Source organism: Aulonocara sp. 'chitande type north' Nkhata Bay, linkage group LG5, assembly GCF_057382095.1.
Source record: "Aulonocara sp. 'chitande type north' Nkhata Bay isolate Kocher_YH1m ecotype deep benthic linkage group LG5, A_spYH_male_GT1.1, whole genome shotgun sequence".
Lineage (NCBI taxonomy): Eukaryota > Metazoa > Chordata > Actinopteri > Cichliformes > Cichlidae > Aulonocara > Aulonocara sp. 'chitande type north' Nkhata Bay.
In genome coordinates, this window is record NC_141348.1 from 1,516,188 (window position 1) to 1,528,864 (window position 12,677).

At 45.6% G+C, this 12,677-nt stretch overlaps 2 protein-coding genes across 2 annotated transcripts in view; one reads left to right on the forward strand and one right to left on the reverse strand.

Moving 5' to 3' along the window:
* Positions 1-560: 560 nt before the first annotated feature.
* Positions 561-4,577, reverse strand: LOC147329620 (RNA-binding protein 4.1-like). The gene is made up of 4 exons (XM_086290903.1): positions 4,459-4,577; positions 3,019-3,447; positions 1,931-2,667; positions 561-1,766 (listed from the first exon to the last, which is right to left on the reverse strand). The coding sequence occupies exons 2-3, from the start codon at positions 3,428-3,430 to the stop codon at positions 1,937-1,939; spliced, it is 1,143 nt and encodes a 380-aa protein (XP_086147029.1). The 5' UTR covers positions 3,431-3,447; positions 4,459-4,577; the 3' UTR covers positions 561-1,766; positions 1,931-1,936.
* Positions 4,578-8,845: 4,268 nt separating this feature from the next.
* The window catches only part of LOC147329621 (NACHT, LRR and PYD domains-containing protein 12-like), an 80,397-nt gene continuing 76,565 nt past the window's right edge, over positions 8,846-12,677 (forward strand). The window contains exons 1-2 of the mRNA XM_086290909.1: positions 8,846-8,886; positions 9,934-10,069. Coding sequence (XP_086147035.1) covers positions 9,960-10,069 — 110 coding nt within the window. The 5' untranslated portion in view covers positions 8,846-8,886; positions 9,934-9,959. The remainder of the gene's footprint in view (positions 8,887-9,933; positions 10,070-12,677) is intronic.

Genomic DNA, 12,677 nt, shown 5'->3' on the forward strand with positions numbered 1-12,677 from the left:
GGGGGCAATTTCGTTCTGATCCATCCCAGTTTGGGCACAGTGGATCGTCCTGTATACTCTACCATCCGCAGCAGAATAAAACACACATGACCCAAACTGTGGCTCAGCACATAAGGCTGTTTTGGTTTGTCAAAAATAATTTTTATTTCTCCTGGCTTGTCCCGGTGACTTCTCTCTCTTTTAAATGGAATGGAATTGTTAAGATCTAAATGGAATCTTAACACAATGAAGAGACAGGGGTTAGTGTTTTTTCTCCCTAAAATCTGCACTGAAAAGTTTAATTCAACTGTGGCTCTACATCAATGAAGAGCTTTAAACAAACAAACAAACAAAAAACAGAATTTCAAAGAAATATAGATTTTAAATAGGTGAAGAATGGCCTTTCATGGAGACTTTCTTTTTTACAAGACATCGTCTTGAACATTAACCTTGAGCCCCTATTTGGACAAATAACTGGATTTTATTTTCTGATATTCATACTTGGAGCATTTTTAGAACAAAATACCAAAAGCCACACCACTGAATTCATCATACTCAAGTAAAAAACTGAAACGAGCATGACCAAAATAATTTTGGCTTTATTAAAAATCATTAACTTCAGATTTTTTTTAAAAGGTATATTAATATTTTTTCAGCTAGTATGAAAAATACAAACTTCAAATCCACTCATAAGCAAAACAAGGAAAGGCACCTTCAACAGTACACAGGACGTGCCTCACAACTTCTACAGCTCTGCTCCGTCCCCCCACAGACTTGTTCCTACTCAGTGTTACATGGATACAATAGAGATCTCACACACCGTGGCTCGTTTCTGTTGTTGGCTACAGGCAGTCAGCACCACTATCATCGGGAAGAAAACCGTTTGTCAGTTGCACAATCCATATCAGCTAGCAGTCTCACTTTGGTGTCACTTAGTTGAAGAATTTTAGCCCAGCAGACACCTCAATTATTAGAAAATGAACAAATAGCAGAACCCACAGACACATTTAAATGAGAAAAAAGCTGGAATGTTTATGATCTCCAGGCTTAACTTTGGTTTAAACTCAAAGTATCCCTCTGTAAATGCTAACTGAACGCTAGACTGCACACACATCCATTTCCCTGCTGCTGCCTTTAGCCTTTTAATCCACTACAGAGGGAAACGCTGCACCATTCGATTCCACACGTCTGGCTTTACCTGTTATAAAACACACATTGAGAGTTACCGCCCGCTGCAGCAATGATGCTGCAGCAATGATGATCATTTGTAACACTTTTTTCTCTTTATCCAAATTCGTTTTACTGACACACATGTCAAATGTGTGAAAGCGCAAAATCCAATTCTTCTGTGCAACAGGTAACCTATGCCATTATGTGGAATGAGGTATGCTTCATGCAATCTTAAAAAACAAAACATGTATTAACTGAACAAGAATATGTCTAAATGACAAAGAAAGACCAAAAATTATTATTTGCCGATTTGAACAATTTGCAACAAATGATGAGAGACATGTAAAGAAAGAAAGACTTGGCTAAAACCCGAGCTGAAAACCTGCAGAGTAAGAAAAATGTCAAAGTGTGACATTTGCTAATCGCCCCTTCAGAAAACAAGCTAGGGGAACATGGCTGAAAAGGACGAGTCGTCTGCAGGCCACTGGCATCTCAGATGCCTAGAAGATACGGACACCATTTTCCAAACAGAGTCTCTTTGCCGTACATCAACGCAGACTGAAGGAATCACACTTGAAGTGACGGCAAAGGAAAAGTCTTGCAGTTCACAGACAGACCTAGAAAGAGAGCACAGCATTCCTGAGAAACAGTGCTGACACTTACCACAACTTTAAAAGATTCAGAACGTTAAAAACAGTCCAAGTTCAGACAAACACAGAACCGCGTCAGTGCCCGCTGACTGCTAATGTCTTAAAGTAACGTTATGGACTGTGGTGCTCACCTGGCTTTAGTAAGGCGCATAACGTGATGCATAATGACCCTTGGGTCGTGCAGCTGTGTATGAGCTCCTGGAGGCAGAGGCAGGCGACAGTTGTGTTCGCTCATAGGCAAAGCCAGCCGATGGGACAGCTGCTCGTCTGGTCGGGGTGTGCTCACCTGTGTAGCATGCGGCAGGCGCTTGAGGCGGAGGCAGGGCCTGACGCTCAAAGGGATCTACACTGGATGAGAGCTTTGAGATGGAGGAAGGTGGGGGAGGGGGAAGGTAGGACATGCGCCGATCCTCAAAATAGCTTGAGCCAAAAGGATGAGCTCTGTACTTCTCATAATAGTTGACGCTGCTATAGAAATGGTCACGATCAAAGGCTGGTGACCTATCAGCATAGGAGCCTGGTGCTCTGCTGCTGTACCGATCCCCTGGCTCAGAGGCGTAGCCGCTAAGCCTGTGGGGAAGAGGTGGAGGCAACCCACCTACGTAACTAGCCGGACTATATGCAGAGCCACTCATGTAATCAGCTGCTGCAGGTGAGGCCATCCCGTAGCTGCCATAACTTGGGAGACCGTGTGGCGGGGCCTGGGCGCCGCGGCCTCTCATGCCGTCACTGTGGCTACCGTTCCGAGCGACTGGACAGTCTTTCGACCAGTGGCCGTGTTTCCCGCAGACAAAGCAGCCCGTATGATTTCCCATTCCCGGGGCAGTGCGAAGCCGACTGGTGGATAGCTGTACGCTCATCAGCTTGCCTTGTAAGGAAAGAGAAGACACGCATGAGACCGTGGGGACTCTGACACGGAAAGCTTCTTAACGACCATTAAACACGTTAAAGCGACAATGACTGAGAAAAGCGAAAAAACGTGCAGGTGACTGAATGACAGTGCAGTGCCCATTCATCAAGTACACTGCCACTGGTTTTACAAAAAGACCTTCCAAACTTGTGATTATTTTTAGTTAACTCGTCAGTTAAAGCAACGGTTATCTATACTCTGTGGAAATACATCAGCAAGAGGACTTTACTTATCCCTACGGCGGCAAAATAGAATCCAAAATCGCATGTACAGAGAAGACAACTTGCACTCCCCTGCCCGAGCGTTCACCTTTGTAGGCTGTGTTGTCCAGCTTACTGATGGCTTCCATTGCATCTTCGACTCGCTCCATGTGAACAAAGGCATAGTCCTTAACAATGTCACACTCCACCACTGGGCCAAACTCTTCAAACTTGGCCCTCAAAACGTCACTAGTGACCTCTTCCCCGAGGTTGCTGACATGCAGTTTGGTGGTGGACTTAGGCCTCCCTTTGCTCATTTCCACATTCATGCGCCAGCCGTGCAGCTGGTGCTGGTGGAGGTTTTTGATGGCCTCCTCTGCCTCGCTCATGTTGCTCATGTGTACAAAGCCGTAGTTTTTGACAGTGTCACATTCTGTGACTTTGCCGTACTTCTCGAAGAGTTCCCGTAGCTCCTCTGCTGTGGCATTGCAGGCAAGGTTGCCAATAAAAATTTTCACCATGATGAATTCTGTGTATCCTAGAAGATCAAGAAATATGTCTGTTAGGAACACATTCCATACTTATTGATCTAAAAGGATGTGAGGGCCATTGCCCATTTCTGTTGGTTAACAATGTCATGAAATTGCTGCCTTATACAAATAAATACAAACTAAATCTAAAAGCAATTGTTCAGCTAATACAAAGGCCTTCGCAAACATTAACAAGGCAGGGCATGTTTGCTTAAACTGTTGAATGTGTTCACACCAAACATCAATGAGGACAGGCCAAAATCAAGTCACATAAAAGGAGAGAATCATTCACTCAGCTTTCACCAGCTTCTTTTATTAGACCGCAGAAGATTCAACGTGTGGACTGTCTGTGGTGGTCAGAATGATGTCCATGTCAGACACTGGCAGGATAGCTTCTTATTTGTACTCATCACAGGCGATCTGACATGTGTGACTACTTGAGTGGTCAAGTGTACACACAGAGACTACACAATTCATTTAAACTGTAACTACATGTTGCTGCTGCAAAATGATCGGCAGATGAGAAGAGCTGAATTCGGGGCTGTGACAGGAGCTGCTTTGGGGCTGAGTGACATAAACAGACTTTTGCTGAGCAGATGTGCTAACTTTTGTGTGTGTATGCTGTATTTGGAAAAGTACCACCTTCATATTACACTGCCTTCATTTGTCAGCGGAGACATGTCAACATCAGTTTTGCACTCGTAAAGTAGCTAGCTTGTTAGCACTAATCCGTATGTTACATTAATCACACGATAACGAACCCTAACGCCCCAGGTACGTGTTGCTCCCAATTTCTAAACTATGTAAACTGCGTTTAGTTCGCAACTCTTCACCATTCATCCACTGCTATTTATAATTTTTGACTGTAATACGTCCAGGAAGCTAATGCTCGCTAGCCGCAGACTCACTCACTTTGGCCTGTTAATTAATTTTCTTCTTTAATAAACACCACAACGTAAGTTTTACATCGCACACATAAAGAGTCGTGTCACGTCTTCACACCAAAACCCCCAGCTCACCTATAAAGAGACGTAGGCCTCGATACCAATGAATGAACAATGAAATGACGCCACTGTACCGTCCGCGTTCTCTTCTTCTTCTGTTGTTTTGATTGGTAGTTAGCAAACCAGCTTGGAGCCGTTCGCCCTCTACTGGCCTGGAGTGCGAACAAGTCAATCGGCGCCAAAAGTGATCGAGCTCGTTGACCACAGCATATTTTTTTTAACCATTATAAAAAAGGACATTAGATATAAAATTTACTGAAAAAAAACCCTAAAGCATAAGCAATCAGTTCAACCTGCCATGTTGTTGTTGTTTTTGTTTTTTACAAAGGCAGGGCAGCCAGCAGAGCAAAAGGAAGCTGCGACATGAAAATCAAACATGGAGATAAAGGAAAGATGGGAGCAGGAAGGCCCTTGAGTATTTCACCTTATTTAACATTTCTGTACTATTGTTATTTAATAAGATGTTCTTATACAAAGGCTTTCTGTGTGCAAAAAAAGAAAAAAAAAACAAACAGAAATGAGCTGCACTTTTGTGGCTTGTACACTGGGAGGCTCCAGTAAAGGTTTGAACCATTGACTGTAGAAAACTATGTGTCTACAGGGAGTGCAGAATTATTAGGCAAATGAGTATTTTGTCCACATCATCCTCTTCATGCATGTTGTCTTACTCCAAGCTGTATAGGCTCGAAAGCCTACTACCAATTAAGCATATTAGGTGATGCGCATCTCTGTAATGAGAAGGGGTGTGGTCTAATGACATCAACACCCTATATCAGGTGTGCATAATTATTAGGCAACGTCCTTTCCTTTGGCAAAATGGGTCAAAAGAAGGACTTGACAGGCTCAGAAAAGTCAAAAATAGTGAGATATAGTGAGGGATGCAGCAGTCTCAAAATTGCAAAGCTTCTGAAGCGTGATCATCGAACAATCAAGCGTTTCATTCAAAATAGTCAACAGGGTCGCAAGAAGCGTGTGGAAAAACCAAGGCGCAAAATAACTGCCCATGAACTGAGAAAAGTCAAGCGTGCAGCTGGCAAGATGCCACTTGCCACCAGTTTGGCCATATTTCAGAGCTGCAACATCACTGGAGTGCCCAAAAGCACAAGGTGTGCAATACTCAGAGACGTGGCCAAGGTAAGAAAGGCTGAAAGACGACCACCACTGAACAAGACACACAAGCTGAAACGTCAAGACTGGGCCAAGAAATATCTCAAGACTGATTTTTCTAAGGTTTTATGGACTGATGAAATGAGAGTGAGTCTTGATGGGCCAGATGGATGGGCCCGTGGCTGGATTGGTAAAGGGCAGAGAGCTCCAGTCCGACTCAGACGCCAGCAAGGTGGAGGTGGAGTACTGGTTTGGGCTGGTATCATCAAAGATGAGCTTGTGGAGCCTTTTCGGGTTGAGGATGGAGTCAAGCTCAACTCCCAGTCCTACTGCCAGTTTCTGGAAGACACCTTCTTCAAGCAGTGGTACAGGAAGAAGTCTGCATCCTTCAAGAAAAACATGATTTTCATGCAGGACAATGCTCCATCACACGCGTCCAAGTACTCCACAGCGTGGCTGGCAAGAAAGGGTATAAAAGAAGAAAAACTAATGACATGGCCTCCTTGTTCACCTGATCTGAACCCCATTGAGAACCTGTGGTCCATCATCAAATGTGAGATTTACAAGGATGGAAAACAGTACACCTCTCTGAACAGTGTCTGGGAGGCTGTGGTTGCTGCTGCACGCAATGTTGATGGTGAACAGATCAAAACACTGACAGAATCCATGGATGGCAGGCTTTTGAGTGTCCTTGCAAAGAAAGGTGGCTATATTGGTCGCTGAGTTGTTTTTGAATGTCAGAAATGTATATTTGTGAATGTGGAGATGTTATATTGGTTTCACTGGTAAAAATAAAAAATTGAAATGGGTATATATTTGTTTTTTGTTAAGTTGCCTAATAATTATGCACAGTAATAGTCACCTGCACACACAGATATCCCCCTAAAATGGCTAAAACTAAAAACAAACTAAAAACTACTTCCAAAAACATTCAGCTTTGATATTAATGAGTTGTTTGGGTTCATTGAGAACATGGTTGTTATTCAATAATAAAATTATTCCTCAAAAATACAACTTGCCTAATAATTCTGCACTCCCTGTATATGTCAGGTCGGGTATCAGATGCCACCTCTCTGGGGACATCTCAGGCCCTCTAAGGCATGGAGGCCTATCTCCCCCCACCACTCCCCCTGCCAGTGGCAGACGCCTTCAGAAATCGATGCATTGGTGGTTCTTTGTGTCCGGGGATGGGCGTCCAGGTACACACCAGTTCACTCCTGGTGGCTGCTTGTCGGGGCCTGGAGCCTGGGGGTGGGGTGCCCTTGGCCTCTTGGCCTGGGGCTCGGTCACTCTGGCACAGCTGATGGAGCTCACGGGCACGTCGCTGCAACCCCCCCTGGCTTCTGCTCTGCGGCTGACCCCTCATCTGGGACTCTCCTCAGCTCTTTCCGGGATAGTGGCACGGTTGCCCCTCTGTTGGTCTTCCTTGGTCTCTTGTGTTCTGAGGGCCTCTGGATGGCTGGAGCCTGGATCTCCTCCATACCTGCTTCATGCCCTGGAGGACGGGGCTATGGCCCCCCCACACCCTCTAGCAGATCATTACATGAAGGAACCTTTTAAATACAAGCGCGTTCATGCTCACAGGTGTACACACGGGTGCTCACACACACAAACTACACCCTTTTTGGCTGCTACCTCAAAGCACACTGTGCTCTGTCAATTTTACATTTTACACAATAATATTCAATATTTAGTATTTACAGTTATATTCACATAGATCATCGCAATGATGTTGTTTATTATATTGCTCTCTTTTTCTTTGCTTGTTTTCTATTTTTTCTTTCAACAGGTGATCCAGGTGATTGATAGATGGATTTTTTGTCTGTTTGTTTTGTGGGTTTTTGTTTTTTGCCCTTTATCGCCGTCCCTCTTCCCCACTGTTTTTCTTTCCCTCTTTCTTTTCCCCAGTCAAGTCTGTCCCATGTTCAGCAAGTGAAAATAAAATAAAATAAACAATAGAAGCAAAGGTGAATCAAATAGATCAATAGGCTGGGATGGTCCATTTGGTAAAGTAAATCCGTTGGGCATCTTTCTTTGCCTTTAGACAATAATTCTGATGGCAAAAGAATCTAACAGTACAGGCGAGGGGAAAACAAAAAAGATTACGGCGATTGAATAATGAGCTGGGGGGGGAGAGAGACGTCGTCCTTGACAACTTCCTACCAGACCCGTGGAAGTGGAAGCTTCAGTGAAGAAAGATTCCTGCTCCCAGCCATTCATTGGCTCGGCATTTTAAACCCCTAAAGGGTCACCTGGCCTGTAACTAAACAGGGCCAATAAAAAAAAAATCACAAGAATAATACAAACATTTCCACCAGTTTATCTTAATACATTAACTTATTCTTGTGTACACAGTAATTCATAAATAAATAATGTATATTATCAATAAAGATTGATCTAAACAGTTTAACTGCTATGTGCAGATAAAGGTTGCATAGCTTTAAAACATTTGCTATCCAGCAAATATCAGTCAAACTCAACACAAAAGGAAACATAACAATGGTTCAAATTGTTTGGACCGGTGATCCAAATCAACTGGTGTTGGTCAAACAGATGTGTGGTAGACTTACTCTGAAGGAGCTGCTACCGACAAACCAGCAAATAAACACCAAATATTTCATCTGTGACGTTTGTGAGGTTTCCTCAAACACACTCCGTCAGTCTTGTTGCTGTTGAACGACAAACTATTTAAAAATGTCGCGGGTTTACCTGGTCATATTCTCATTCACGGGGCGATCGCCAAAACAAAAGCAAACAATTAACAGCACGCCGATGCTGTTCACAGGACAGCAAGAGTAACGATCAGGAGCATCTGGTCTTCGTTATCGTTCCCCTCGTACGTGTTATTACTGCGATTTCAGCGTTTTCGCTTCACAAGTGTGCAGTTTACTTTGTGTGCACTCAAATGGAGTCAAGTCAATTAGCGCCACCTGTGGCCAAGTGCCATAGCCTACAGCCAGATTAACTTGTGACACACATCTGCAGTAGAGGCTGAGTGGCTGCTCTCACACCTGGAGCATCCAAATCGACCCACAAACACGCTGAAAGATGCAATGCCATCAATGTGGATTGTCAAGACTGAGAGACCTCTGCCCTCCCCAAACCCTCAAACCCTCCTACCCACCTCGACATACAAACTCTGTGTGGCTTCACGTGTTCTGTTGATGTTTACATGATCGAAATAACTTGAACACAAACACAAACAAAGAGGAAGACCGCACCGGAAGGAAACAACTACAAGTCCCAGCATCCTCTGTGTTTAGGGAGCAGTAGTGAAAGTGAAAGTATTGAGCCTCCGTTCAGAGCAGCAGGAGGAGGAAGGTGGAGCTGAGGCAGGTGAGTGTTTACATGAATATGTTTCTTCTTATGACATAAAATAATTCCACGCTGTTCGTGTCTGTGGGTGAAATGTGAGGCCGGTCGGCTCCTCTGAGCGCTGGTTTCCTGTAAGTAGAGAGGAAGTGAGTTTAGCTGAGCCTCCGTTTAGTGTGAGAGAGCAGGAGGAGAGTGAGAGCTGTGCTGAGGCAGGGTGAGTGTTAACACCGCTCTGACATTACTGTGTCTCTGTGGCGGGAACAACAGGCTCCGTCCGTGGAGGCAAAAATAATCTCAAGTTATTAGCCAATGAGCGTGCGGATTCACAGAAAGACCCGCCTTTATCACGGGACTTTAAAAACCACATTGGCGACAGAAACTCCGTGAGTGGAGTTCAGGGTGACGTCATGAATCTGTGACGTTTGAGCCACTTCCTGTTCTCAGTCCCAGCGTCCTGATCACCGAGGTTTCTGTTGCTCTGATATCTGATATTGATTATATTGGTAAACAGGCTGTAGCATAAACATCAGGTCTGTTCTGAAAACTGGCTTTATTTTTTCAAAGTAAGAGAATATCTGTGGTCTGATACCGCGGGCTCATGGGCTAAGGACTTGGATTGACAAGTCAAGCGCAGATGATTGTGTTGTTTCTTATAAAGGCTTGTGTGTGTGTGCCTTCCTGTGTGTGTCCTTGTGTCAGTGGAACTGAATCAGTGTGTTAGAGAAAGTGCTCCTCTGCTGTGCCGTCATCGTGTGGATGCTTCTTTTAAAGTTGGAACTCATGTCTTTATGATCTGCTTCATTTCATTGAACCTTTATTTCTAACCATGAAGTCCCTTTGAGGTTACAGCCTCCTGGTTAGGTTTAGGCTGTTATTGTGCTTCAGGCTGAAATATGAGGAGTAAGGAGTGGGGCTGGTTAGCCCTCATGACCCTCACCATGACACATACGTCACAGGACAGTGTTTACCACAGAAACTCCATGAAATGATCAATGAGAACTTTAGAAACCCGTCAGTGTGATGCTTCCAGTACAACAGCACCTCTGAGTGTGTGTGTTTGCCTCTCAGACTAACTCCACCCTGACATCAAGAAGATGGAGGAAGAGGATGGAGCAGGATCTGCAGCATCCAGCTGTGTGTCTGTGAGGAGTGACCGGTCCAATGATAACCCTCCAGACTTCAGTAATGAACCTGCAGCAAGAATGTAAGAGAGCTGCTGACTCATTTATTCAGTGTAAATAATGATTTTTGATGCAGTGGGAGAAGAAAAATGACAAAAACATTTTTAAAAATAAGGATTAAAATATTAAAAACTATGTTTTTGAGTTTCCTGATGTAGTACAAAAATATATGAACATAACTGTATATAGGACAGATATTTTACGGTTCTTTTAGGCAGCACCAAAAAACAAAAAGACAATTTTTAAGCTGTCTGAGGTAGTGAGTCAACATGTCACACTGGGTCAAAGGTCAGGGAGTAAAAGTGTGTTTTAAAGGAGGTTTAAAAGCAGCGAGTGAAGGAGCCTGTCGAGGTAAATCGTCCCATAACTGAACAAATTCAGTTGGTGGACCTCTGTGTGAAATCAAGCATCTGGTTCACAGAGAGGATAACCCTCACATGGGCTGTACAACATTATATAGGGAGACAAAAACAGAGCTTATCGTAGCCATCGCTCTCTCGCATGGACGTGGCAGTCTTGCTGTCTGCTGCGAATCCTCCCCGTACCTCCGTGACCTCGTCTGGTATCTGCTCCCTCCTCTGTAAGAGACAGTAAAGGAAAACACGTCTCTGCCTAGTCTTGAAAATCTAATCTTATCATCCATTGTTCTTCTAGGGCCTCTTCTTCTTGTGGCCTCAGCTAACTGCTAATATTTAAATGGCTAACATTAACATGTGTGCCAGCCAGGTTAACATTTATGATGAACTATGATTAATTAACTGATGTTGAAACTGGAGCTTTACTGACCTCTGAAATTCCTCCTAAAGTGTTATTCAGTGTTGTGACAGTCAGCTGCTTCAGCTGCTGCTGGGATGGGCTGTGGCAAAGAGAACAGAGAAAATCCAAATCAGAGTTTTTCTCTGAATTAAAAGCAAGGAAACAACAATATATTCTACATGGTGAAACTGATGGTTTATGGTGTTTGGGTCTGTTTTTCTGTATTTATGCAGATAAAGTGTAAACTCAGATGAATTATACCATCAAATGTTAAAGGAAAATATCAGGATGAGTGTCTGTGAGCTGAGAAGGACGTGAAGACATGGAATGTCACCTCTCTGGTGGGGAAGGAGCCTGAGTTAGTGCGTGAGGTTGAGAGGTACCGGCTAGATATAGTCGGGCTCACCTCTACGCATGGCTTGGGCTCTGGAACCAGTCTCCTGGAGAGGGGCTGGACTCTGTCTCAGTCTGGAGTTGCCCCTGGTGAGAGGCGGCGGGCTGGGGTGGGTATTCTAATATCCCCTCGGCTTGCTGCCGGTACGTTGGGGTTTTTCCCGGTGGACGAGAGGGTTTGTTCCCTGCGCCTTAGGGTCGGGGAACGGGTCCTGACTGTCATCTGCGCTTATGCGCCGAGTGGCAGTTCAGAGTACCCAGCCTTCTTAGAGTCCCTGGGGGGGGGGGGGGGGGGGGGGGTGTGCTGCTGGAGGGTGCTCCACCTGGAGACTCTGTTGTCCTGCTGGGAGACTTCAATGCTCACGTGGGTAACGACAGCGAGACCTGGAGGGGCGTGATTGGGAGGAACGGCCTCCCTGATCTGAACCCGAGCAGTGCTTTGTTATTGGACTTCTGTGCTAATCACAGTTTGGCCATAACGAACACCCTGTTCGAACATAAGAGTGTCCATAAGTGCACGTGGCACCAGGACGCTCTAGGCCGTAGGTCGATGATCGATTTTGTAATCGTATCAGCAGACCTGCGACCATATGTTCTGGACACTCGGGTAAAGAGAGGGGCTGAGCTGTCAACTGATCACCACCTGGTGGTGAGTTGGATCAGGTGGCGGGGGAGGACGCTGGACAGACCTGGTGCACCTAAACGCGTAGTGAGGGTGTGCTGGGAACGTCTAGCAGAGGCCCCAGTCCGCGAGATCTTCAACGCACACCTCCGGCAGAGCTTCAACAGCATTCCGAGGGAGACTGGGGACATTGAGTCCGAATGGACCATGTTCAGCGTCTCCATTGCCGAAGCTGCTGCATTGAGCTGCGGCCGCAAGGTGGTTGGTGCCTGCCGTGGTGGTAATCCCCGAACCAAATGGTGGACACCAGAGGTGAAGGGAGCCACCAGGCTGAAGAAGGAGTCCTATCGGGCTTGGTTAGCCTGTGGGACTCCGGAGGCAGCCGACAGGTATCGACAGGCCAAGCGGAATGCGGCTCGGGCAATGGCTGAAGCAAAAACTCGGGTGTGGGAGGAGTTCGGAGAGGCCATGGAAAAAGACTTTCGGACTGCCTCGAAGAGATTCTGGCAAACCGTCAGACGTCTCAGGAGGGGAAAGCGGTGCTCTACCTGCACTGTGTATAGTGCTGGCGGAGCGCTGCTGACGTCGACTGAGAAAATTGTCAGGCGGTAGAAGGAATACTTCGAGGACCTCCTTAATCCCACTGACACGTCTTCCGAGGAGGAAGCAGAGTCTGGGGATGAGGGGAATGACCCGCCAATTTCCGGGGGCGAGGTCACTGAGGCAGTTAAACAACTCCTTGGTGGCAGAGCCCCTGGTGTTGATGAGGTCCGCCCCGAGTTCCTGAAGGCTCTGGACGTTGTAGGGCTGTCCTGGTTGACACGCCTCTGCAATGTTGCGTGGAGATCAGGGGCAGTACC

Excerpts from the sequence above, each read along its gene's own strand:
- LOC147329620 (XM_086290903.1), bottom strand. The coding sequence starts at position 3,430 with ATGGTGAAAATTTTTATTGGCAACCTTGCCTGCAATGCCACAGCAGAG. Across the intron at positions 2,668-3,018 it reads GGACAACACAGCCTACAAAG|GCAAGCTGATGAGCGTACAG; the intron begins GTGAACGCTCGG and ends TTTCCTTACAAG.